Source organism: Gymnoscopelus braueri (assembly GCF_963280865.1).
Source record: "Gymnoscopelus braueri genome assembly, chromosome: 1".
NCBI classification, from domain to species: domain Eukaryota; kingdom Metazoa; phylum Chordata; class Actinopteri; order Myctophiformes; family Myctophidae; genus Gymnoscopelus; species Gymnoscopelus braueri.
The window spans coordinates 465,605-493,600 of NC_137603.1; the positions used below are offsets into that span (position 1 = coordinate 465,605).

Consider the following 27,996-nt stretch of genomic DNA (forward strand, 5'->3'; position numbering starts at 1 on the left):
ACTACACTGTCTCTGTATTCTATGATCCTATAGTTTACTGAGACACTACACTGTCTCTCTGTATTCTATGATCCTATAGTTTACTGAGACACTACACTGTCTCTGTATTCTATGATCCTATAGTTTACTGAGACACTACACTGTCTCTCTGTATTCTATGATCCTATAGTTTACTGAGACACTACACTGTCTCTCTACATTCTATGTATGTGTGTTTAGATTGTTTACTGTAAGTCACTCTGAAAGAGCGTCCGATAAATGCCTACATTGTACGTTTTCCAGTTGAATGATGATTCTTTGTGTTTTTCTCCCTCAGATTCATAGAGCCTGGATTGAGAGAAGTTTCCAGAAGAGAGAATGTGTACACATTATTCCCAGCAAAGATACCAGCAGGTATAAATACTAAAACATATATGTATACTACAATACTACCTCCTCCCGCTCACTCAGAGCAGCTGACACAGGGAAGCTGTCAGACCCTTCTCTAAAACACCCTGGACAACACTCCATACGTCCTAGACCCTTCTCTCTTCTCTAAAACACCCTGGACAAAGCTCCACACGTCCTAGACTCTTCTCTCTTCTCTAAAACACCCTGGACAACGCTCCACACGTCCTAGACTCTTCTCTCTTCTCTAAAACACTCTGGACAACGCTCCACACGTCCTAGACTCTTCTCCCTTCCCTAAAACACCCCGGACAACGCTCCACACGTCCTAGACTCTTCTCCCTTCCCTAAAACACCCCGGACAACGCTCCACACGTCCTAGACTCTTCTCTAAAACACCCTGGACAACGCTCCACACGTCCTAGACTCTTCTCTCTTCTCTAAAACACTCTGGACAACGCTCCACACGTCCTAGACTCTTCTCCCTTCCCTAAAACACCCCGGACAACGCTCCACACGTCCTAGACTCTTCTCCCTTCCCTAAAACACCCCGGACAACGCTCCACACGTCCTAGACTCTTCTCTAAAACACCCTGGACAACGCTACACACGTCCTAGACTCTTCTCTAAAACACCCTGGACAACGCTCCACACGTCCTAGACTCTTCTCCCTTCTCTAAAACACCCAGGACAGCGCTCCACATGTCCTAGACTCTTCTCTCTTCCCTAAAACACCCCGGACAACGCTCCACACGACCTAGACTCTTGTCTCTTCTCTAAAACACCCTGGACAACGCTCCACACGTCCTAGACTCTTCTCTCTTCTCTAAAACACCCTGGACAACGCTCCACATGTCCTAGACTCTTCTCCCTTCTCTAAAACATCCTGGACAACGCTCCACATGTCCTAGACTCTTCTCCCTTCCCTAAAACACCCCGGACAACGCTCCACACGTCCTAGACTCTTCTCTCTTCTCTAAAACACCCTGGACAACGCTCCACACGTCCTAGACTCTTCTCTCTTCTCTAAAACACCCTGGACAACGCTCCACATGTCCTAGACTCTTCTCCCTTCTCTAAAACACCCTGGACAACGCTCCACATGTCCTAGACTCTTCTCCCTTCTCTAAAACACCCTGGACAACACTCCACATGTCCTAAACTCTTCTCCCTTCTCTAAAACACCCTGGACAAGGCTCCACACGTCCTAGACTCTTCTCTCTTCTCTAAAACACCCTGGACAACGCTCCACACGTCCTAGACTCTTCTCTCTTCTCTAAAACACCCTGGACAACGCTCCACACGTCCTAGACTCTTCTCTCTTCTCTAAAACACCCTGGACAACGCTCCACATGTCCTCTTCTCTCTTCTGGCTCCCAAACTGTGCAATGAACTCCCCATTGCTATTAGAACTGCAGACTCACTCCCAATCTTCAGCCGTAAGACTCACCTCTTCAGACTCCCCCTCAGCCCGTAGCACTTGTAACACGACGACCTTGCAGGCTTAAGCAAAGTCTAAAATGTAACTCAGATAGCATGCTATTTAGACAGATGCCAGGTCATTGTTGACCTGGTATCCTATAGTGTGTGTAGTTTCAATGTACAGATTATTAGATTTTTTGGATATTCTACTGCTAGACTGATGATATGTTATTGGTTTACAAATGATCCTAGATTACTATTTCTCTGCATTTGATGTATTACCTTGTGTTTTCCTTTCTTATTGTCGCTCTGTATGCCTAAATTGTAATTGTAAATTGTAAATATAAAATGAAAACAGAACATCATACAAACATACATGCATGCATGAGGGGAAGAGAGTTCATGGCGTCTGATAGTGCTGCAGAGAAATTAAGACTTTTGACTGTTGACACATTGTTGAACGAGGCTTGCCAAACCCGATCTGGACGAGTTGAATACAATTCACCTCCATGGTGCTGGTGAATCCACCAAGACTAAATGTTGATTGGGCCAGTTGATTAGACATATGTTTTAATGGCAAGAAGAAAGCATTTTAAACATATATACATCTTAAGAATCTTGTCAGTTTGAGGATGAATTCCTGAACAGATTAACCTTTATTCAGTCTTTTATTGAGGACATGAATGTACCTGTGTCTATGTCACTGACATTCCAGATATAAACTCTCTGTTTGCCAAACAACTGGTTCATTTCTGTAATGAAAACAATGCAATGTTATCTAGCAAAACATTTGTTTTATTGGTATGTGCCAATACAAAAGTGGACAATTGAGTACTTTGTCCTCCATTGATTTTTTGGGGACCTTTTGGGGATTTTTTCAATTCCTCCTTTTGATTTGTGTAGGCTACTCCCCTCAGAAACCCCAAGCTTCTTCTTCAGGTGTTTTATCTGTGATCATTGGCCCGGATTCATAAAGAGGGTCGTAAATATGGGGTAAATAAAGTTCGTAAAGGAGGTCGTATTTTTGGTACTCACAAACGGACGTGTAATTCACAAAGGGGTTCGTATAGCCCAGAGAGGTGCGTATGACCAGGTGTAGGAGCTGATTAATGTCGAAGTCTGCATCCATCCATTATGGGGCGGCCATAGCTGAATGTTTAGTGAGCCCGCCTAGGGAGCCAGAGGCCCTGGTTGCCGCAAGTTCGATTCCAGGCCAGGCCAGCATATGTGTCAATGAAATTAAATTTGTCCCTGAGTAAGACTCTTAACCCCTAATTGCTCACAGGTTCTCATTGGAAACAAGACCTTAAGGACTTTCATGAACGACTTGTTAAAAGGAATTATCCTTATCCTTATCAACAGCATCCAACTTTAACGTCACTTTACTGCACAGTGTTGCCATGTCCGCTTATTATAAGCGAATTTGCGCTTATTCTTCTGTAAAGTTGCTTGTAAATATTGGTAGCAGTGGGGTGCGTTTTTTTGGGCTTGTTTCTAAAGTGTAGTTGGTTATTTGGGCTTGCTTCACAATTGTTGAATTGTTTTAACCGGTGGTTCTCAAATTTTTTATGTCATGGACCCCCAAGTTAATAGATGGGTTTCCTGTTTGTAAACATGAGAGGATGATGCGCGCGCAGTGGAGGGGTGAGCCTATAGAGGGCGCTATTACCCGCAGCAGCTCTAGTCAAATGTACATTCATAAAAGAAATGGTCTTCACCGGGTTTAATGAAAGTAGATTAAATTATGCAGTTTGTAATATCTTCTTTACTCAATCAAAATGATTTGTCGGAAGTTGGATCTGTTTGTATATAATAGCAGCATTATGCCTATTATGCCTATAATAGCAGCATTATGCCTATCTAAATCCCGAACACAACAACAGAGTGAAGTGCGCTTCCGGTTCGTTCTACCCCAGGCATGCGCAGATTGCGTACTCTGCTCTGTGATGACGTTGTGCGGAAACCCATCTATATGTAGGCTAATTTATCCCTATAAGCCCCATCTGAAAATGTTTTGTGCCAGATGGAGGCAGATTTGTGTTGTTAGAATGTTTAAAAAATCTTCCAAATATTCCACATTTAATTACAAGATTTTTTTTTTAATATAGCAGATCTACAAGCTTACAACGGTTTAATTAAAGTGCTTATAATAGCCTAAGTGCCAGTTGCTTCTTTTGGGCTTATTTTCATAGACCTGGTTGCTTATTTCTCTCACAAAATCTGGCAACACCGGAGCTGCAGAAGTTTAACTTCTCGTCCAAATTTACAGCTGTCGGCCGCATTGCCTTGACACTGACAGAGAACTTGAACATCATTCTGATCTGTTTGGAAGCGAGTACCACTATTGCACGATGGATCAGCTGAACGTAATGTGTAATGTTTACAAGGTTTAACCCCGCCAGCAAATAATAGACTAATAACCTGGAAAGGATATAACATTGCTCACGTTTACCAGGTAAAAAGATGTTGAAAATAAATCCAGGGCATACAAGTGGAACGCTGCTATCCGATTATGGACCAGAGTAATAATTCAGCTCTAAATGGAACTGATAGCCTAGAAAATAAATCAAAAGCGGTGGAATCTACATCATGTCTATATTATGCATAGGCTACAAGCAATACATCGTTTGACATTTATTTTTTATTTATTATATATATGTGTTGACAAATGTTGGGCACATATATATTTCATTTGAGGTTTGCCACTGTTGTAATTGATTTTGGCATGAAGAATAAAGCATTCTAAAGACATACGTACATTTCAGCCCTGGTAAGACAGCCTCGGGGCTCACCTGACGCACAAAACACAGACCAAAAAACTTTTATGAATCCGACTGCAGGTGTAGGATTTGTCCTAAATGCCGGTACGTACAAAATATGGTCGTAAATCCCTTTATGAATCCGGGCCATTGTTCTTCTTCAGGGGTTTGAACTGTGATCATTGTTCTTCTTCAGGGGTTTTAACTGTGATCATTGTTCTTCTTCAGGGGTTTTAACTGTGATCATTGTTCTTCTTCAGGTGTTTTAACTCTGATCATTGTTCTTCTTCAGGTGTTTTAACTGTGATCATTGTTCTTCTTCAGGTGTTTTAACTCTGATCATTGTTCTTCTTCAGGTGTTTTAACTCTGATCATTGTTCTTCTTCAGGTGTTTTAACTGTGATCGTTGTTCTTCTTCAGGTGTTTTAACTCTGATCGTTGCTCTTCTTCAGGTGTTTTAACTCTGATCATTGTTCTTCTTCAGGTGTTTTAACTCTGATCATTGTTCTTCAGGTGTTTTAACTCTGATCATTGTTCTTCTTCAGGTGTTTTAACTGTGATCGTTGTTCTTCTTCAGGTGTTTTAACTCTGATCATTGTTCTTCAGGTGTTTTAACTCTGATCATTGTTCTTCTTCAGGTGTTTTAACTGTGATCGTTGTTCTTCTTCAGGTGTTTTAACTCTGATCATTGTTCTTCAGGTGTTTTAACTCTGATCATTGTTCTTCAGGTGCAGCTGTGGTCAGCTGGTGTTGCAGCACGTGGCCCCGCCCCCCGGCTCCAAGGAGGAGGGGCTTGTGGTCGACCCCGCCTCTCAAGAGCGCTGGTCGATGGTCAAACACACTCAGGCCACGCCTACCGACACCTACGGCACCGTGGAGTTCCAGGGAGGAGGGCACGTCAACAAGGCCATGGTACTGACAGGGTTAATTTAGTCAAAACCACCTTTTTCCATTGACTAAAAATAAGTAAGAACTTAAAAAACTAAGCCATGATGATAAAACTATGACTAAATATACTGAAACCTCCTTCAAGAAAATACAAACTAGCCTCAAATGTTAGAGATCCAGTAGAACTAAGACTAGCGGAGAAGAGATCCAGTAGAACTAAGACTAGAGGAGAAGAGATCCAGTAGAACTAAGACTAGTGGAGAAGAGATCCAGTAGAACTAAGACTAGCGGAGAAGAGATCCAGTAGAACTAAGACTAGAGGAGAAGAGATCCAGTAGAACTAAGACTAGTGGAGAAGAGATCCAGTAGAACTAAGACTAGTGGAGAAGAGATCCAGTAGAACTAAGACTAGAGGAGAAGAGATCCAGTAGAACTAAGACTAGCGGAGAAGAGATCCAGTAGAACTAAGACTAGTGGAGAAGAGATCCAGTAGAACTAAGACTAGAGGAGAAGAGATCCAGTAGAACTAAGACTAGAGGTGAAGAGATCCAGTAGAACTAAGACTAGAGGAGAAGAGATCCAGTAGAACTAAGACTAGTGGAGAAGAGATCCAGTAGAACTAAGACTAGAGGAGAAGAGATCCAGTAGAACTAAGACTAGTGGAGAAGAGATCCAGTAGAACTAAGACTAGAGGTGAAGAGATCCAGTAGAACTAAGACTAGAGGAGAAGAGATCCAGTAGAACTAAGACTAGAGGTGAAGAGATCCAGTAGAACTAAGACTAGAGGTGAAGAGATCCAGTAGAACTAAGACTAGTGGTGAAGAGATCCAGTAGAACTAAGACTAGTGGAGCAGAGATCCAGTAGAACTAAGACTAGAGGAGAAGAGATCCAGTAGAACTAAGACTAGAGGAGCAGAGATCCAGTAGAACTAAGACTAGTGGAGCAGAGATCCAGTAGAACTAAGACTAGAGGAGAAGAGATCCAGTAGAACTAAGACTAGTGGAGAAGAGATCCAGTAGAACTAAGACTAGTGGAGCAGAGATCCAGTAGAACTAAGACTAGTGGAGAAGAGATCCAGTAGAACTAAGACTAGTGAAGAAGAGATCCAGTAGAACTAAGACTAGTGGAGAAGAGATCCAGTAGAACTAAGACTAGTGAAGAAGAGATCCAGTAGAACTAAGACTAGTGGAGAAGAGCTCCAGTAGAACTAAGACTAGTGGAGAAGAGATTCAGTAGAACTAAGACTAGCGGAGAAGAGATCCAGTAGAACTAAGACTAGAGGAGAAGAGATCCAGTAGAACTAAGACTAGTGGAGAAGAGATCCAGTAGAACTAAGACTAGCGGAGAAGAGATCCAGTAGAACTAAGACTAGCGGAGAAGAGATTCAGTAGAACTAAGACTAGCGGAGAAGAGATCCAGTAGAACTAAGACTAGAGGTGAAGAGATCCAGTAGAACTAAGACTAGTGGAGAAGAGATCCAGTAGAACTAAGACTAGCGGAGAAGAGATCCAGTTGAACTAAGACTAGCGGAGAAGAGATCCAGTAGAACTAAGACTAGCGGAGAAGAGATCCAGTAGAACTAAGACTAGCGGAGAAGAGATCCAGTAGAACTAAGACTAGCGCAGAAGAGATCCAGTAGAACTAAGACTAGCGGAGAAGAGATCCAGTAGAACTAAGACTAGTGGAAAAGAGATCCAGTAGAACTAAGACTAGCGCAGAAGAGATCCAGTAGAACTAAGACTAGTGGAGAAGAGATCCAGTATAACTAAGACTAGTGGAAAAGAGATCCAGTAGAACTAAGCGTCATGCTAAAACAAGGAAGTATGACATAATATGTCATGTGTAGACGGGTGACAGTGTGAAGCAGGTCAGTCACTGTACGTCTGTGGGAGCTTTTTTTTTTTTTTTGCGAGGTCAGGCATGTAGTGGGTAGTGGGATGTGTGATGCTTGTGTTTTCTGCCATGTAGTTGATTGATTTGGCCAGCATTGGTAATGCAAGACATGAGTTACAAGAATAATGTAGTTGTTACCTGATAAGAAGTTGTTTAGAATTTGTTATTACATTTGTAATGTTTACATTACAATTGATTGGGATTCTATTGCAATAATTAACTATTAAGAATTGGTACAGTAAAACATCTTGGTAATAAGCACAGATGGACTTGAGGAGGTATGGTACAAGAATCAATATATCAACCAATAACAGTTATTGGTTGATATATTGATTCTTGTGTTTCTCAACCTTTTTGGTGCCAAGGCACACCTGGCATAGCCAAAAGATCCCAGGGCACACCTAGATATACGGTGGGTGTGTGTGTGTGTGTGTGTGTGTGTGTGTGTGTGTGTGTGTGTGTGTGTGTGTGTGTGTGTGTGTGTGTATATTAGGGCTGACACAAATAACTCTAATATTCGAAGCTTCGTTCGATGGCACTTATTTTTTTTTAAATCGAGTAATTGGCCGTTTTTAAAATTTGATATTTTTTTCTCCAAACATGTACAAATGCAAAATATAAGGTGCTTACCCGCTTGCCCCAAATGTTAACTAGGTGTCCGGAGTATTTGTGCAATGTATTAGTCCATATTTTTCAATAAAGAAGTGTTTTAATCCCGTCTGTGGACGAACGCCATTTCCCCCCCTCGTTTAATTCCTGTTTACATTGAGTGTAATTCTGGCTTTCACCAGATGCGCCCGTCAGTACAGCCCATTGGGAACTTCCGACAGAATCGGTCACAGACGGGATTTAAACACTTCTTAATTGAAAAATATGGACTAATATATTGCAAAAATACTCCGGACACCTATTTAACATGTGAAGCAAGTGGTTAAGCTTTACTGGTGACATTCCAGGGCGAACTGGGGGGGTTGTGACTGACAAGCTGCGCGTCCTACGTTATTACCTCTGATTAGCCAAGCTCCTACATGCTTACATGACATTCACAACGCGGTCAGGCGGGACATGGGCAGTGGAGAAGAGTGTGAGAGAGGAGTTTAAGTTTTACTACGTTTTTTTTCTTTTTTTTTTTTCTTAATTTCTTAATTAATTTATTCATTTATACAATGTAGCCTAAGGCTGAAATACAGTTTTGATGGTCCACAAACCCAACACGAAGTGAGAAATGCACAGGATGAATGTTTATCAAAATAGTAGTAGGATACATTCATTTAGGCTCCTTTGCGTCTTATAGCGCAGCTCAACTGCGGAAGGCACAGGCTCACACACAGCCGACCAGCCTGCTAGTTAGTCTACATATGTTTTATTAAGGAAGATTGGCATGTCAACGTGTTTGGGTATAGCCTACATCTAGTGCACACTGATGTGATGTCCCTTGAGCGTAACGACAACGCTCCTACAACACGGACCTCCCCCGACCGACCCGGCCGGGCGGTGGTACACAGTCACGAGAGGGGGAACGGAGCACAACATACTTCGTGTTGCATGCCGTAAATAGCAGATCTACAAGTTCACAACGCGTCCTATTCATGATGCGTTGTGAGCTTGTAGATCTGCTATTTATTGCGCACAACATATAGCCCCTACCTCTCCCTCCGCTGTCAGAGCTATAGGCCTACAGTGGAGGGAGAGGTTTTGACTAGCAAGAATATGTGGCTAATATTGAGCCACTTGTTTGGGTTTAATCCAACTAAGACAAGTAGCATATCCAATCCAACCTAGCAGTGCATGTAAAATGTATTAATTTCGCTGGCTGCAGACTGCAGAGATAGGGCAACAGCGCAGGCCAGCGCAGCCTCGCGCTCATGGCAGATTAGCGACCTGACCAGACTGTGTCTGGCCTTGAAATGCAGTTCTCTCTGTCTCTGACGTTGAATTGTGGGCATGCACTCCCCAAATGTTTTATAGCGGGGCGGGGCTATGGCCAAATGCCTCAAAGCTGTTTGTAGAGACGGGACTTCGTCACCCGTCTAAAAATAGCCGAATTACAAGCTTGGAGATGGACTTCGTTTTGGTAGCCGGTCTACAAATCAGGCATTGATTACTACGGTAATAAAATGAAGTGTAAAGTCCCATTGACTTGAATGGAGTGCTAGTACTTCTGCAACCTGCAGGAGTGGAAACAGCGACACCTTCTGAGCCATTCATACATTTAGAACAATTCTACTACTCTGCCACCATAATGTGGAATGTCCTGACACTATGCCCTGTGGAATGTCCTGACACGATCCATTACATTTATTTAGCTAAAGCTAAAGTCCTTAAGCCAAGCAGTTTCCTCCTGGTCTGCTGTATGGAGGATGACTCCTCCTGGTCTGCTGTATGGAGAATGACTCCTCCTGGCTAATCCTCCTTTCAGTGTTTGGAGAGGACAAACCTCTATGACGTGCTCCATAGTTTGCTCCTCTCCACAAGCACACAGTGGGCTTGGGCTATACTGCCCCATGAAGGCTGGCCAAGCAGGGGCCATGATGTCCGGTTCTGAATCCATTGAGCGTAGACCACTGTCTCCTTGGGGAGGTTGGTGCCAGGGACCTGTTGGTTGGGGTCTGACACCAGATGTTTGTTTGGGACCTCCTTGGACTCCCATTCCTTTTCCCAAGCTGATTGGATGGTGAGTTCAGCTGGTGGGGTGTTCTTCCAAATGAGTCGTCTAGCTGGACGTTGAGCAGTGGGTGGGTTGTAGATGTCTGCATGGATTGGTTGATGGGGAGAGTCTTTGGACTTTTGAAGCATCCTTTGAGTAAATGCTGCTCGCCGGATATGTGGAGGAGCTATGTTTGATAAGAGCCAGGGGGGTGGTGTTGAGCGAATAGTCCCGGTTATGGTTCTCATAGTTGTATTGAGCTGGATGTCCACATGGTGCGTATGGGATGTCCTGGACCAGACGGGCACAATATTCTGCTGCAGAATATGCAATGGTATATACATACCAGTGCTGAGGTGCGCAGTGTGGAGGCTGCCGCCCCCCATTTTGCACCAGCGAGCTTGCAGCGCAGTTTATTTTGTTATTCTGTCTGAGGTGAACTCTGAACCTCCGGTTGGTCAGCAGAGGTTTTATTATTGCTGTTGCCCAGGCAGGGAGTTTTCTTTCCAAACTGGCCTGAAAGGCCATTGTACTGACAGGGTTCATTTTTCAGTCCACTGTCGTTTTCTTCCTTTTTCTCCTTGTACATGATAGTGTTTTGTATATCTGTATTATCATGCATTATTGTGTTTTTTTGTCCTTTTCTTCTCCTTCAGTACATCCGCTTGTCGTACGACTCCAAGCCTGACAACCTGCTGCACCTGATGGTGAAGGAGTGGGGCCTGGAGCTACCAACGCTGCTCATCAGCGTTCACGGAGGCCTGCAGAACTTTGAGCTGCAACCCAAGATCAAACAGGTGTTTGGGAAGGGACTGATTAAAGCTGCTGTTACCACCGGAGCCTGGATCTTCACTGGAGGAGTCAGTACTGGTAGGTTTATATGAACTATAACATTAGAGGAGTCAGTACTGTTAGGTTTATATGAACTATAACATTAGAGGAGTCAGTACTGGTAGGTTTATATGAACTATAACATTAGAGGAGTCAGTGCTGGTAGGTTTATATGAACTATAACATTAGAGGAGTCAGTGCTGGTAGGTTTATATGAACTATAACATTAGAGGAGTCAGTGCTGGTAGGTTTATATGAACTATAACATTAGAGGAGTCAGTGCTGGTAGGTTTATATGAACTATAACATTAGAGGAGTCAGTGCTGGTAGGTTTATATGAACTATAACATTAGAGGAGTCAGTGCTGGTAGGTTTATATGAACTATAACATAAGAGGAGTCAGTACTGGTAAGTTTATATGAACTATAACATTAGAGGAGTCAGTACTGGTAGGTTTATATGAACTATAACATTAGAGGAGTCAGTGCTGGTAGGTTTATATGAACTATAACATTAGAGGAGTCAGTACTGGTAGGTTTATACATTAATACACTCAATCCGGGAACACATCTGTGTCATTTTAAGATTGCGGTGCCGCTATGAGCTTGTAGATCTGCTATTTTTGAATAATCGTGAACATTTTTGCAAATCTTTTAATATATATTTCTTAAACGTTTGCACAATATGTTGTTCCAGGAACCCCCAGAGGCAAAGATTTTAGTTACAAATGTTCACTTGAAAATATATATATTCAAAGATCTGCACACATGTTCACGATTTTAAAAAAAAGAGGCAAATCTACAAGTTCTTAGCCTGGCACTCGGTGCTATATCTGCTATTTTTGAAAGAAAAAATAAATCTAAGCCAAAGAAATGTTGAAATGACAGTCAGATGCTTTCCCGGTCTAAATGGATTAATAATAATAATAATAATAATAATAATAATAATAATAATAATACACAGCGTTTTTACTAACCTTTCATGAGTCACAGAATGTTTCGCTCCACAGAGTGTAGAAAAAGACGGAGGAGTGTCTCTGCTTCTATCCTTCTCCTTCTCCTGCTCCTCAAGGAGTGTCTCTGCTTCTATCCTTCTCCTTCTCCTGCTCCTCAAGGAGTGTCTCTGCTTCTATCCTTCTCCTTCTCCTGCTCCTCAAGGAGTGTCTCTGCTTCTATCCTTCTCCTTCTCCTGCTCTTCAAGGAGTGTCTCTGCTTCTATCCTTCTCCTTCTCCTGCTCCTCAAGGAGTGTCTCTGCTTCTATCCTTCTCCTTCTCCTGCTCCTCAAGGAGTGTCTCTGCTTCATCCTTCTCCTTCTCCTGCTCCTCAAGGAGTGTCTCTGCATCCATCCTTCTCCTTCTCCTGCTCCTCAAGGAGTGTCTCTGCTTCTATCCTTCTCCTTCTCCTGCTCCTCAAGGAGTGTCTCTGCTTCTATCCTTCTCCTTCGCCTGCTCTTCAAGGAGTGTCTCTGCTTCTATCCTTCTCCTTCTCCTGCTCCTCAAGGAGTGTCTCTGCTTCTATCCTTCTCCTTCTCCTGCTCCTCAAGGAGTGTCTCTGCTTCATCCTTCTCCTTCTCCTGCTCCTCAAGGAGTGTCTCTGCATCCATCCTTCTCCTTCTCCTGCTCCTCAAGGAGTGTCTCTGCTTCTATCCTTCTCCTTCTCCTGCTCTTCAAGGAGTGTCTCTGCTTCTATCTTTCTCCTTCTTCTGCTCCTCAAGGAGTGTCTCTGCTTCCATCCTTCTCCTGCTCCTCAAGGAGTGTCTCTGCTTCTATCTTTCTCCTTCTTCTGCTCCTCAAGGAGTGTCTCTGCTTCTATCCTTCTCCTTCTCCTGCTCCTCAAGGAGTGTCTCTGCTTCTATCCTTCTCCTGCTCTTCAAGGAGTGTCCCTGCTTCTATCCTTCTCCTTCTCCTGCTCTTCAAGGAGTGTCTCTGCTTCTATCCTTCTCCTTCTCCTGCTCCTCAAGGAGTGTCTCTGCTTCTATCCTTCTCCTTCTCCTGCTCCTCAAGGAGTGTCTCTGCTTCATCCTTCTCCTTCTCCTGCTCCTCAAGGAGTGTCTCTGCATCCATCCTTCTCCTTCTCCTGCTCCTCAAGGAGTGTCTCTGCTTCTATCTTTCTCCTTCTTCTGCTCCTCAAGGAGTGTCTCTGCTTCTATCCTTCTCCTTCTCCTGCTCCTCAAGGAGTGTCTCTGCTTCTATCCTTCTCCTTCTCCTGCTCCTCAAGGAGTGTCTCTGCTTCTATCCTTCTCCTTCTCCTGCTCTTCAAGGAGTGTCCCTGCTTCCATCCTTCTCCTTCTCCTTCTCCTTCTCCTTCTCCTCAAGGAGTGTCTCTGCTTCCATCAGAGAAAAAAGAAGCACCACGACCCTCCGTTCTTTAGTTATTGGCTGTTGAATATATATAATATAATATAATAATACAGCTCAGCTTGTTCTCGCCAAAAAACAAGAAAGCAGAACATTTTATGTTTCTAAATCCTTTACCATTAGATGGATGGGCTGGGTTTATGTATATATGGTAGATAGATATATGTCTATATATGTATATAAATATATGTAGATATATATATGTGGACGGGCTGGGTTTGTTGTGATCACGTTATATCTGGTTTGTTGTGATCACGTTATATCTGGGTTTGTTGTGATCACGTTATATCTGGGTTTGTTGTGATCACGTTATATCTGGGTTTGTTGTGATCACGTTATATCTGGTTTGTTGTGATCACGTTATATCTGGGTTTGTTGTGATCACGTTATATCTGGGTTTGTTGTGATCACGTTATATCTGGGTTTGTTGTGATCACGTTATATCTGGTTTGTTGTGATCACGTTATATCTGGGTTTGTTGTGATCACGTTATATCTGGGTTTGTTGTGATCACGTTATATCTGGTTTGTTGTGATCACGTTATATCTGGGTTTGATGTGATCACGTTATATCTGGGTTTGTTGTGATCACGTTATATCTGGGTTTGTTGTGATCACGTTATATCTGGGTTTGTTGTGATCACGTTATATCTGGTTTGTTGTGATCACGTTATATCTGGTTTGTTGTGATCACGTTATATCTGGTTTGTTGTGATCACGTTATATCTGAGTTTGTTGTGATCACGTTATATCTGGTTTGTTGTGATCACGTTATATCTGGTTTGTTGTGATCACGTTATATCTGGGTTTGTTGTGATCACGTTATATCTGGTTTGTTGTGATCACGTTATATCTGGGTTTGTTGTGATCACGTTATATCTGGTTTGTTGTGATCACGTTATATCTGAGTTTGTTGTGATCACGTTATATCTGGGTTTGTTGTGATCACGTTATATCTGGGTTTGTTGTGATCACGTTATATCTGGTTTGTTGTGATCACGTTATATCTGGGTTTGTTGTGATCACGTTATATCTGGGTTTGTTGTGATCACGTTATATCTGGGTTTGTTGTGATCACGTTATATCCGGCTCTACTCTTCTCAGGAAGTCATAGGATGGCAAAGAGCGCCCTCTAGCCCTCTGGGCGATGCATTGAAGGACCACTGCTCTTCTTTCATTGGTTCAAATAGGAGTGATTCATCTAACACTGTCCTTTCATTGGCTGTTAGGAGGGATTCATCTGAACTCTCTCCTGTCATTGGTTGCTAGGAGTGATCCGGCACGTGGGCGATGCGTTGAAGGACCATTCCTCTAAGTCCAGAGGAAAGGTCTGGGCCATAGGCATCGCTCCCTGGGGCATCATCGAAAACAAAGACGACCTCATTGGTCGAGATGTAAGTACCATTGAGTGACCTCATTGGTCGAGATCTAAGTAACATTGAGTGACCTCATTGGTCGAGATCTAAGTAACATTGAGTGACCTTATTGGTCGTGATGTAAGTACCAATGAGTGACCTCATTGGTCAGGATGTCAGTACCTAACTATGAAGCTGAGACCTCATTGGTCTGTGTCTGTGTGCGTGTGCGTGTGCGAGTGCGTGTGCGTGTGTATGTGTATGTGTATGTGTATGTGTATGTATATGTGTGTGTGTGTGTGTGTGTGTGTGTATGTGTGTGTATGTGTGTGTGTGTGTGTGTGTGTGTGTGTGTGTGTGTGTGTGTGTGTGCAGGTGACCAGGTCGTATCAGACTATGTCCAACCCTCTGTCTAAGTTGTCGGTCCTAAACTCCTCCCACTCCCACTTCATCCTGAGTGACAACGGGACCTGTGGGAAATACGGAGCTGAGGTCCGCCTGAGACGACAGCTGGAAAAACACATCTCATTACAGAAGATTAACACACGTGAGTTAATTAAACATCTCATTAATATTAAACACGTCTCATTACAGAAGATTAACACACGTGAGTTAATTAAACATCTCATTAATATCAAACACGTCTCATTACAGAAGATTAACACACGTGAGTTAATTAAACATCTCATTAATATTAAACACATCTCATTACAGAAGATTAACACACGTGAGTTAATTAAACATCTCATTAATATTAAACACATCTCATTACAGAAGATTAACACACGTGAGTTAATTAAACATCTCATTAATATTAAACACGTCTCATTACAGAAGATTAACACACGTGAGTTAATTAAACATCTCATTAATATCAAACACGTCTCATTACAGAAGATTAACACACGTGAGTTAATTAAACATCTCATTAATATTAAACACATCTCATTACAGAAGATTAACACACGTGAGTTAATTAAACATCTCATTAATATCAAACACGTCTCATTACAGAAGATTAACACACGTGAGTTAATTAAACATCTCATTAATATTAAACACATCTCATTACAGAAGATTAACACACGTGAGTTAATTAAACATCTCATTAATATTAAACACGTCTCATTACAGAAGATTAACACACGTGAGTTAATTAAACATCTCATTAATATCAAACACGTCTCATTACAGAAGATTAACACACGTGAGTTAATTAAACATCTCATTAATATTAAACACGTCTCATTACAGAAGATTAACACACGTGAGTTAATTAAACATCTCATTAATATTAAACACATCTCATTACAGAAGATTAACACACGTGAGTTAATTAAACATCTCATTAATATTAAACACGTCTCATTACAGAAGATTAACACGTGTGAGTTAATTAAATATCTCATTAATATTAAGCACGTCTCATTACAGAAGAATAACACGCGTGAGTTAATTAAACATCTCATTAATATTAAACACGTCTCATTACAGAAGAATAACACGCGTGAGTTAATTAAACATCTCATTAATATTAAACACGTCTCATTACAGAAGAATAACACGCGTGAGTTAATTAAACATCTCATTAATATTAAACACGTCTCATTACAGAAGATTAACACGCGTGAGTTAATTAAACATCTCATTAATATTAAACACATCTCATTACAGAAGATTAACACGTGAGTTAATTAAACATCTCATTAATATTAAACACGTCTCATTACAGAAGATTAACACACGTGAGTTAATTAAACATCTCATTAATATTAAACACGTCTCATTACAGAAGAATAACACGCGTGAGTTAATTAAACATCTCATTAATATTAAACACATCTCATTACAGAAGATTAACACACGTGAGTTCATTAAACATCTCATTAATATTAAACACATCTCATTACAGAAGATTAACACGCGTGAGTTAATTAAACATCTCATTAATATATAAACACATCTCATTACAGAAGATTAACACACGTGAGTTAATTAAACATCTCATTAATATTAAACACGTCTCATTACAGAAGAATAACACGCGTGAGTTAATTAAACATCTCATTAATATTAAACACGTCTCATTACAGAAGATTAACACCCGTGAGTTAATTAAACATCTCATTAATATTAAACACATCTCATTACAGAAGATTAACACACGTGAGTTAATTAAACATCTCATTAATATTAAACACATCTCATTACAGAAGATTAACACGCGTGAGTTAATTAAACATCTCATTAATATATAAACACATCTCATTACAGAAGATTAACACACGTGAGTTAATTAAACATCTCATTAATATTAAACACGTCTCATTACAGAAGAATAACACGCGTGAGTTAATTAAACATCTCATTAATATTAAACACGTCTCATTACAGAAGATTAACACCCGTGAGTTAATTAAACATCTCATTAATATTAAACACATCTCATTACAGAAGATTAACACCCGTGAGTTAATTAAACATCTCATTAATATTAAACACATCTCATTACAGAAGATTAACACGCGTGAGTTAATTAAACATCTCATTAATATTAAACACATCTCATTACAGAAGATTAACACGCGTGAGTTAATTAAACATCTCATTAATATTAAACACATCTCATTACAGAAGATTAACACGCGTGAGTTAATTAAACATCTCATTAATATTAAACACATCTCATTACAGAAGATTAACACACGTGAGTTAATTAAACATCTCATTAATATTAAACACGTCTCATTACAGAAGATTAACACGTGTGAGTTAATTAAATATCTCATTAATATTAAGCACGTCTCATTACAGAAGAATAACACGCGTGAGTTAATTAAACATCTCATTAATATTAAACACGTCTCATTACAGAAGAATAACACGCGTGAGTTAATTAAACATCTCATTAATATTAAACACGTCTCATTACAGAAGAATAACACGCGTGAGTTAATTAAACATCTCATTAATATTAAACACGTCTCATTACAGAAGAATAACACGCGTGAGTTAATTAAACATCTCATTAATATTAAACACATCTCATTACAGAAGATTAACACACGTGAGTTAATTAAACATCTCATTAATATTAAACACATCTCATTACAGAAGATTAACACGCGTGAGTTAATTAAACATCTCATTAATATATAAACACATCTCATTACAGAAGATTAACACACGTGAGTTAATTAAACATCTCATTAATATTAAACACGTCTCATTACAGAAGAATAACACGCGTGAGTTAATTAAACATCTCATTAATATTAAACACGTCTCATTACAGAAGATTAACACCCGTGAGTTAATTAAACATCTCATTAATATTAAACACATCTCATTACAGAAGATTAACACACGTGAGTTAATTAAACATCTCATTAATATTAAACACATCTCATTACAGAAGATTAACACGCGTGAGTTAATTAAACATCTCATTAATATATAAACACATCTCATTACAGAAGATTAACACACGTGAGTTAATTAAACATCTCATTAATATTAAACACGTCTCATTACAGAAGAATAACACGCGTGAGTTAATTAAACATCTCATTAATATTAAACACGTCTCATTACAGAAGATTAACACCCGTGAGTTAATTAAACATCTCATTAATATTAAACACATCTCATTACAGAAGATTAACACACGTGAGTTAATTAAACATCTCATTAATATTAAACACATCTCATTACAGAAGATTAACACGCGTGAGTTAATTAAACATCTCATTAATATTAAACACATCTCATTACAGAAGATTAACACGCGTGAGTTAATTAAACATCTCATTAATATTAAACACATCTCATTACAGAAGATTAACACGCGTGAGTTAATTAAACATCTCATTAATATATAAACACATCTACTGTTTGTTTCTCCTCAATTTAGTCGTTTTGCCAATTATTTCCTCCACATATTTATGTGTGTTGTCACTGCTGCTGTATCCTACTGACTCACCTGTCAGTGAGGAGCCTGGCTCCACTGTCACACTGCAGTGTGTCTACGTAGGTGGTGCACCTCCTACTGGCTCCGCTGTCACACTGCAGTGTGTCTACGTAGGTGGTGCACCTCCTACTGGCTCCACTGTCACACTGCAGTGTGTCTACGTAGGTGGTGCACCTCTTTCCTTTCCTGGCTGTACCCTGGGTTGGCTCCACAGTGTCAGTTTGCTGGCCACCAGGTCTATCAGAGACCATGTGGTTCTGAGGAGAGGATGTTGGTTTTATCCATAGCATCCTAACCATGAGACAAGATATGGTAAGATAAGACATGACATGACAAGACATGACCTATTGATCACTGTCACACTGCAGTGTGTTTACGTAGGGGATGTCACCTACGTAGACACACTGCAGTGTGACAGCGGAGCCAGTAGGAGGTGCACCACCTACGTAGACACACTGCAGTGTGACAGCGGAGCCAGTAGGAGGTGCACCACCTACGTAGACACACTGCAGTTTGACCTCCTACTGGCTCCCCTGTCACACTGCAGTGTGTCTACGTTGGTGGTGCACCTCCTACTGGCTCTGCTGTCACACTACAGTGTGTCTAAATAGGTGGTGCACCTCCTACTGGCTCCACTGTCACACTGCAGTGTGTCTAAATAGGTGGTGCACCTCCTACTGGCTCCACTGTCACACTGCAGTGTGTCTACGTAGGTGGTGCACCTCCTACTGGCTCCACTGTCACACTGCAGTGTGTCTATGTAGGTGGTGCACCTCCTACTGGCTCCACTGTCACACTGCAGTGTGTCTACGTATGTGGTGCACCTCCTACTGGCTCCACTGTCACACTGCAGTGTGTCTACGTAGGTGGTGCACCTCCTACTGGCTCCACTATCACACTGCAGTGTGTCTACGTAGGTGGTGACAGAGGTGGTGCCCCTCCTACTGGCTCCACTGTCACACTGCAGTGTGTCTACGTAGGTGGTGCACCTCCTACTGGCTCCACTGTCACACTGCAGTGTGTCTACAGAGGTGGTGCACCTCCTACTGGCTCCACTGTCACACTGCAGTGTGTCTACGTAGGTGGTGCACCTCTTACTGGCTCCACTGTCACACTGCAGTGTGTTTACGTAGGGGATTTCACCTACGTAGACACACTGCAGTGTGACAGCGGAGCCAGTAGGAGGTGCACCACCTACGTAGACACACTGCATTGTGACCTCCTACTGGCTCCCCTGTCACACTGCAGTGTGTCTACGTTGGTGGTGCACCTCCTACTGGCTCTGCTGTCACAATACAGTGTGTCTAAATAGGTGGTGCACCTCCTACTGGCTCTGCTGTCACACTGCATTGTGTCTACGTAGGTGGTGCACCTCCTACTGGCTCCACTGTCACACTGCAGTGTGTCTACGTAGGTGGTGCACCTCCTACTGGCTCTGCTGTCACACTGCATTGTGTCTACGTCGGTGGTGCACCTCTTACTGGCTCCACTGTCACACTGCAGTGTGTCTACGTAGGTGGTGCACCTCTTTCCTTTCCTGGCTGTACCCTGGGTTGGCTCCACAGTGTCAGTTTGCTGGCCACCAGGTCTATCAGAGACCATGTGGTTCTGAGGAGAGGATGTTGGTTTTATCCATAGCATCCTAACCATGAGACAAGATATGGTAAGATAAGACATGACATGACAAGACATGAACTATTGATCACTGTCACACTGCAGTGTGTTTACGTAGGGGATGTCACCTACGTAGACACACTGCAGTGTGACAGGGGAGCCAGTAGGAGGTCAAACTGCAGTGTGTCTACGTAGGTGGTGCACCTCCTACTGGCTCTGCTGTCACACTACAGTGTGTCTAAATAGGTGGTGCACCTCCTACTGGCTCCACTGTCACACTGCAGTGTGTCTAAATAGGTGGTGCACCTCCTACTGGCTCCACTGTCACACTGCAGTGTGTCTACGTAGGTGGTGCACCTCCTACTGGCTCCACTGTCACACTGCAGTGTGTCTACGTAGGTGGTGCACCTCCTACTGGCTCCACTGTCACCCCACAGTGTGTCTACAGAGGTGCTGGACCTCCTACTGGCTCCGCTGTCACACTGCATTGTGTCTACATAGGTGGTGCACCTCCTACTGGCTCTGCTGTCACACTGCAGTGTGTCTAAATAGGTGGTGCACCTCCTACTGGCTCTGCTGTCACACTACAGTGTGTCTAAATAGGTGGTGCACCTCCTACTGGCTCCACTGTCACACTGCAGTGTGTCTAAATAGGTGGTGCACCTCCTACTGGCTCCACTGTCACACTGCAGTGTGTCTACGTAGGTGGTGCACCTCCTACTGGCTCCACTGTCACACTGCAGTGTGTCTACGTAGGTGGTGCACCTCCTACTGGCTCCACTGTCACCCCACAGTGTGTCTACAGAGGTGCTGGACCTCCTACTGGCTCCGCTGTCACACTGCATTGTGTCTACATAGGTGGTGCACCTCCTACTGGCTCTGCTGTCACACTGCAGTGTGTCTACGTAGGTGGTGCACCTCCTACTGGCTCTGCTGTCACACTGCAGTGTGTCTAAATAGGTGGTGCACCTCCTACTGGCTCTGCTGTCACACTGCAGTGTGTCTAAATAGGTGGTGCACCTCCTACTGGCTCCGCTGTCACCCCGCAGTACGTCTAAATAGGTGGTGCACCTCTTTCCTTTCCTGGCTGTACCCTGGGTTGGCTCCACAGTGTCAGTTTGCTGGCCACCAGGTCTATCAGAGACCATGTGGTTCTGAAGAGAGGATGTTGGTTTTATCCATAGCATCCTAACCATCCAGGTCATCTTAATCACAACCCATGACCACACCCCTGCTCAAAGGTGTCACTTACTTTGTCTACCAGCTTCTCCACAGGCAAGGGCACCGTGACGACTCCCACAATAACTTTATTATGTATGTGTGTGTGTGTGTGTGTGTGTGTGTGTGTGTGTGTGTGTGTGTGTGTGTGTGTGTGTGTGTGTGTGTGTGTGTGTGTCAGGTCTGGGTCAGGGCGTCCCATTGGTCTGTCTGGTCCTGGAGGGCGGTCCTAACGTCATCAGCATAGTGTTGGAGTCTCTGAGGGAGGAGCCTCCCGTTCCCGTGGTGCTGTGTGACGGAAGTGGGCGGGCCTCTGACATCCTGTCCTTCGCACATCGATACTGTGAGGAAGACGGGTGAGTCACCAAAACAAATACCTTTTATCATTATAACATCGTTTTTTATCCCCTTGCCAGCGTAATTACCTTAAATAGACAATCTTTGAAACGCTGTGGAAGCCACGTTGTGTAAAAAAAACTGTGGGTAGGAGGAGGGATCTTTGATATCCACTGGAATGATAACATTCCAACCGCGAGCAGCCATTTTGAGGCTAAGGCCCGTTGAAAACGGGTGGTTTTCATCACAAAAACAATAAACAGAGTTAGGAGTGTTTTTCTAAAAATCCTATAGTCAGGGTGGATGGATGTCTGTTTTTTTGGAATGACGTCACATCCGTCTACTGCTTCTCTGAGTGACGAGGGATCATTCCTAAGCTGTGTTAGAGCGCCCCTTGTGGAACTTTCAAAATATATATTTATTTTAAATAGAACGCAGATTTGTGTTCTTGGCGTACAAGTGATGCATTTAATAATTAGGCGTGGGACGATATATCGATATCGCGATATATCGCGATACTTTCTCCCGCGATAAATAATCGATATACTGCCGAAAAAAACAATAATATATATATATATATATATTATTTTTGTGATACGTTTTTTTCCGAATTTGTGTGATGATGATTTTGAACAGTTTGGTGCTATTTTATGTGTTTATGAATTGAATACAAGGACTATCGTGATATATCGTTGGTGAAATTTCATGCAATATATTGTGATATCGCAATATATCGAATATCGCGATATTATTGTTATGGAGGGCCTAATATCACCACAGATACCCATATCATCCCACCCCTATTCATAATCCTTGGCTGGTAATATATGAAGTATTGTATTCTAAGTCATTTGTATTATTATTTAAGTTCCCATCACATGCTCAGAAATCACCCAGCTGGGTGGATGGATGGGTAATGAGTGACAGTGATTGACAGCTGTCATTGTGTTCTCAGGGTGATGATTGACAGCTGTCATTGTGTGATCGGGAGTGATGATTGACAGCTGTCATTGTTGTAGTATTGGTGATGATTGACAGCTGTCATTGTGTGATCAGAATGATGATTCAGAGCTTTCATTGTAATAGTCAGGTTGATGATTGACAGCTGACATTATTGTAGTCAGGGTGATGATTGACAGCTGTTATTGTATGATCAGAGTGATGATTGACAGCTGTCATTGTGTCATCAGGGTGATAATTGACAGCTGTCTTTGTGTGATCAGAGTGATGATTGACAGCTGTCATTGTGTCATCAGGGTGATGAGTGACAGCATCAGAGAGCAGCTACTGGTCACCATCCAGAAGACGTTCAACTACAGTCGCAGCCAAGCTCAACAGATCCTCCTTATGGTGACAGAATGCATGAAGAAGAAGAGTCTGGTACGTCTCTAATATTATTATATTAATAATAATAATAATAATAATAATAATAATAATAATAATAATAATAATAATGACCCGCTCACCATTCAATATCCCGCTTGTTACACGGCTACTTAATAAAGCAATTATTAACTACAAATATTTCATTGACTTTAAAAGGACTTAATTGCTGACGGTAAATGGTAACATCGTACAGATTACATCCTATAGATGGTTCAGTTCAGTTCAGTTCAGTTTATTTCCAGGTCTTTTGGACAACAGAAAGATACATATATACACAAGTGCATTAATGCAAATTTGAAAAGTCATAATCACAAGAAAAAAGGAGGTCCAAGGCACAAGTTCGTGTCCAAGAAACTGGAAAAGGGGACAGGGAGAAGCATGATGCTTATCGAGCCCTACCCCTGGCTCAGTTTGCAAAAGGAAATAAATAAGAAATAAGTTACAGTGTTTGCAACACAATTCAAATGAAAAGAATAATATATGTATAATTTGTTTTTCTTTTCTTTTTTTTACCGTAAATATATACATAATTTATATGTTATATTTACATTAAATTGATACATTAGTTGATACAGCACGCTCACATTTATAACTCTCTCATGTGAGAGTCAAGACAGCAGAGAGCATTGGAGTGTCACCGCGGAACGGGCGGCGCAGGTCTCATTGAAATTATGATTAGATAATAATAATTATATATTGATAGTATATAACACTAATATAATATCCTACACCAATAATAATTACAATCATTTCATAATATATATTATCATCATAATAGTATGCTAATACAATTTTTCCCCCTGTAGTGACTATTTTAAGTGGTATAGTCCATTACTTATATGTATTTATGTATTATTATTAGGTTAATACAATAATATATGATAGTAATAGAATAATAGTACATACTTATATAGTGATAAGGATACAATAGTGTATAATAAATCATTTTACTCTACTAGGGTGTCTTCCAGTTTATAAATGTCAAAGAATATTTGTTTTAGTTTCCTTTTGAATAGGTTGATGTTGGGGCTTTTTTGTATATCATCAGCTAGCCCATTCCACAGTGACACTCCACAGGACGAAACACACATGAACTTGAGTGTAGTACTGACTAGTGGTTGTACAAAGTCAAAAGGGTTTCTTAGATTATAGTAATTGTCTTTATCTGGAAATCTGTTTTGTATATTGGTTGGGAGTGTTTTATTTTTTGCTCTGTACATGACTTGGGCTGTTTTGAATTTGATCAGATCAGGGAACTTTAGGATGTGGGAATTACAGAAGAGAATGTTTGTGTGATCACGGTACCCGGTGTTGTGTATGATTCTTACGGCCCTTTTTTGTAGGATGGATAGTGAATGGAATGCAGTTTTATATGTATTTCCCCATACTTCTACACAGTAAGACAGGTATGGTAAGATCATGGTGCAGTACAGGATATGGAGTGATTTGGTATCGAGGATGTGTTTCGCCCTGTTAATGACAGCAATGCTCTTCGCTATCTTGACTCCCACATGCCTTATGTGAGGTCTCCAGCAGATTCTGTGGTCCAAGACAACACCTAAAAATTTGTTTTCATAAACCCGCTCAATTTCGATGTTATCGATTTTAAGCTTGGGGATTGTGGTGATTTCACGATTGCCAAAGATCATGAATTTAGTTTTTGATAGATTTAGGGATAGTTTATTTTTATCAAACCACTGTTTGTATTTATATAGTTCAGTTGTCATGGACTGTAAAAATCTGCTGGATATCCTCCCCAGTGCAAAATATATTTGTGTCATGTGCAAAAAGTACACATGAATAATTTGGGGCCCAAAATGTATCCCTGTGGTACCCCGCACTTGATGTATTGATGACTAGATTTGAAGTCTCCTACTTGTACATACTGTTGTCGGTTTTCAATATAGCTCCCCAGCCATTTCGATGCAACACCCCTGATGCCGTATCTCTCTAGTTTGTTTATTAATATGTTGTGGTCTATAGTGTCGAAGGCTTTTTTAAGGTCAATAAATACTCCCACAGTGAACTGTTTTTTTTGTATGTAATCTGTTATATCTTCTGTAAGGTCAATTAGTGCATTTATATCATAGTGGTGCAAATGGTGCATTTATATCATAGTGCCTTTATCCAAGGCCATTTACATTCACTACACACACACACACACACACACACACACACACACACACACACTCACACTCACACACACACACACACACACACACACACACACACACACACACACACACACACACTGAGGAGGAAACCATGCACGGCACTAACCTGCTCATCAGGAACAGTTATTCATACAGATTACATGAATGGTAACATTTGTACCATACAGATTACAGATTACATGAATGGTAACATTTGTACCATACAGATTACAGTGTTCCGTATGGGTTCAGAGGGACAGCAGGACATTGAGATGAGCATCCTGACTGCACTGCTGAAAGGTACCTGTCTGTCTGTCTGTCTGTCTGTCTGTCTGTCTGTCTGTCTGTCTGTCTGTCTGTCTGTCTGTCTGTGTGTGTGTGTGTGTGTGTGTGTGTGTGTGTGTGTGTGTGTGTGTGTGTGTGTGTGTGTGTGTGTGTGTGTGTGTGGGGATGCATGTAATGCAACATATGTGTTGTAAAAAGGTGGGTCATGGGCCCCAGGCCGAGAAGAGGTCGGATCAGTTTGTTTTGGGAGGTTTGAAGCTTAGTTTTCAGTGACATTGAGATGGGGGCCTGTTCCTCAAAAGGTGAATTAGAGCTAAAGCCTGGCTTTAACCCCTATCCTGGCTTAATTTGGCCAGGATTAGGGCTGAATCGGTTCCTAGAAAGCTGAATTATCTTGAAGATTAGTTTAGCCAGTTCACCCTGGCTAAGTTTAGCCATGACCCGATTCCACGAAAGAGAATTTAAGCAAGCCTACCTTAGTTACCATGGCAATTTAGCTGTGAAGTTAGCCTGGTCAGGAGCAGGCTAACATTTAAATATATATATAAATTATTAGTTACGGGTTTAAAGGAGCCTCTTTGTAAGTCAATGAGGAGCATATTTTAAATTATCAATTTCTAGTCAATGGAGAAATTATTTTTCATTTCTTGTCCACCTTTGGAGTTACATCATGATGGCAAGGTAACTACACAACCCAAACCTCTACCAAAGTGGTCTTGCAAATGTGGGGTTATTGCGTGTCTCGTCCCGTCCCGTCCTGTCCCACTCATCCCGTCACGGCCCCCGTCGCGAGTGTGCTTGCGATACTTTGCCACGCTTTCTCCCTGGATCTATTTATTGCGGTCGCGTTTCCTTTCTTGCTTAAATACATTTTACTTCCTTGTATGATTTCATGAGCTGCTGCAGTGCTGCTGTTCAGCCACAGAGAAGAACGCCGCTCTGGTTTTGGACTACGTGATTGGTCAAGTTCAAGAATTCTGGTATCGACTTTCATGGTCTTTTATAGAAATACGTGAAGCCTGGCTTCATTATCCTGGCTCGACACAGCCTGGCTTGACAAGGTCTAGCTTGACAAAGTCGCTCCTTTTCAGCCTGGCTTGGCGTTCCAGGAACTGAATAAACCAGGCTATACGGACCCGACGTTGTCAAGCCTGGATTTGACTTAAGGCCAGGCTTATTTAATTCACCTTTTGAGGAACAGGCCCCAGGAGGTGTAAACATAGTCAAAGTGTCGTTGAATGAGGGCTCCGGCAAGAGTCCTGAGAGCGCAAGAGGAAATTCTGCCCCCAAAAAATCTTCTTCGATTCTGAATTGAATTTCAATACACACATTAATCATGTCACCAAGATTGCTTTCTTTCATCTTAGAAATATTGCGCGAATTAGAGACTATCTGTCGTTAGACGATGCAAAGACGCTGATCCACGCTTTTGTTTTCTCTCGGCTTGATTACTGCAACGCACTCTACTCTGGCCTGCCAAAGAAAACAACTGACAGATTACAACTTGTTCAAAATGCGGCAGCCAGAATTTTAACTAAAACCAGGATGAGAGAACATATCACTCCAGTTCTTGCTTCACTACACTGGCTCCCGGTTGTTTTTAGGATTGATTTTAAAATTCTTTTAATAGTTTATAAAGCTCTAAATGGTCTGGCACCTACCTACCTCTCTGACTGCCTAGAGAGATATGTTCCAAACCGGGCCCTCAGGTCTTCAAGTGCTGACCTGCTCGAGGTGCCTACAATGACATATAAAAAATACGGTGAAGCAGCATTCTGCTTTTACGGACCGACAGTGTGGAATAAACTCCCATTACACCTAAGACAGGCAGCCTCTGTCGATAGCTTTAAAGCACAGCTCAAGACCTATTACTTCACTCTTGCTTTTAGCTGATTCTTTGGTTGATTTTTAATTCCTCACTGTATTCCCTATTTTAATGTTGTTTTATGCCTTTGCTTTTGCTTGCTTTTATTTTATTTTATTTTATCTTTGTTTGCTTTATTGTTAAATTGGTTCTAACTGTGTATTCTTGCTCTGTAAAGCACTTTGAGCTGCATTTCATGTCATGAAAGGTGCTATACAAATAAAGTTTATTATTATTATTATTATTTGATTTAGTTTTTTGACAGCCTTTGATGCCATGCTTTAGATTACATAGATTACATAGATTACATAGATTACATAGATTACATAGATTACAGCCCAAATAGGTACCTCTTCTTTGCTAGAGATTACTGTGTCGTCAACTTTGACCTTGAAATCATTCATACATTCATCTTACTGAGGGAATAAATAATGGATCTATTTCATCCAGTTCACTGATGTGCTATCAAAACCGATCGCCTTCAGTTTATTCAGTAGAATTGAATGACTTACAGTGTCAAGCGCCTTTTGGAGGTCCAGCATGACCATGCCGCAGTATTTGCCCGAGTCTAGCATTTGATGTAGTCGGTCAAATACAGTAGGCATGTGTCAGTGCAGTGGGATGTTCTGAA

At 41.6% G+C, this 27,996-nt stretch overlaps 1 protein-coding gene across 1 annotated transcript in view; it reads left to right on the top strand.

Moving 5' to 3' along the window:
* Nucleotides 1-27,996, top strand: part of LOC308082033 (transient receptor potential cation channel subfamily M member 1-like) — a gene marked incomplete at both ends in the record, with an annotated part of 90,593 nt that overhangs the window by 6,517 nt on the left and 56,080 nt on the right. Inside the window, 9 exons of the mRNA XM_080423644.1 lie at nucleotides 317-393; nucleotides 5,297-5,480; nucleotides 10,654-10,867; nucleotides 14,454-14,578; nucleotides 14,915-15,061; nucleotides 18,304-18,328; nucleotides 21,523-21,697; nucleotides 22,934-23,057; nucleotides 25,444-25,516. Coding sequence (XP_080279770.1) covers nucleotides 317-393; nucleotides 5,297-5,480; nucleotides 10,654-10,867; nucleotides 14,454-14,578; nucleotides 14,915-15,061; nucleotides 18,304-18,328; nucleotides 21,523-21,697; nucleotides 22,934-23,057; nucleotides 25,444-25,516 — 1,144 coding nt within the window. The remainder of the gene's footprint in view (nucleotides 1-316; nucleotides 394-5,296; nucleotides 5,481-10,653; nucleotides 10,868-14,453; nucleotides 14,579-14,914; nucleotides 15,062-18,303; nucleotides 18,329-21,522; nucleotides 21,698-22,933; nucleotides 23,058-25,443; nucleotides 25,517-27,996) is intronic.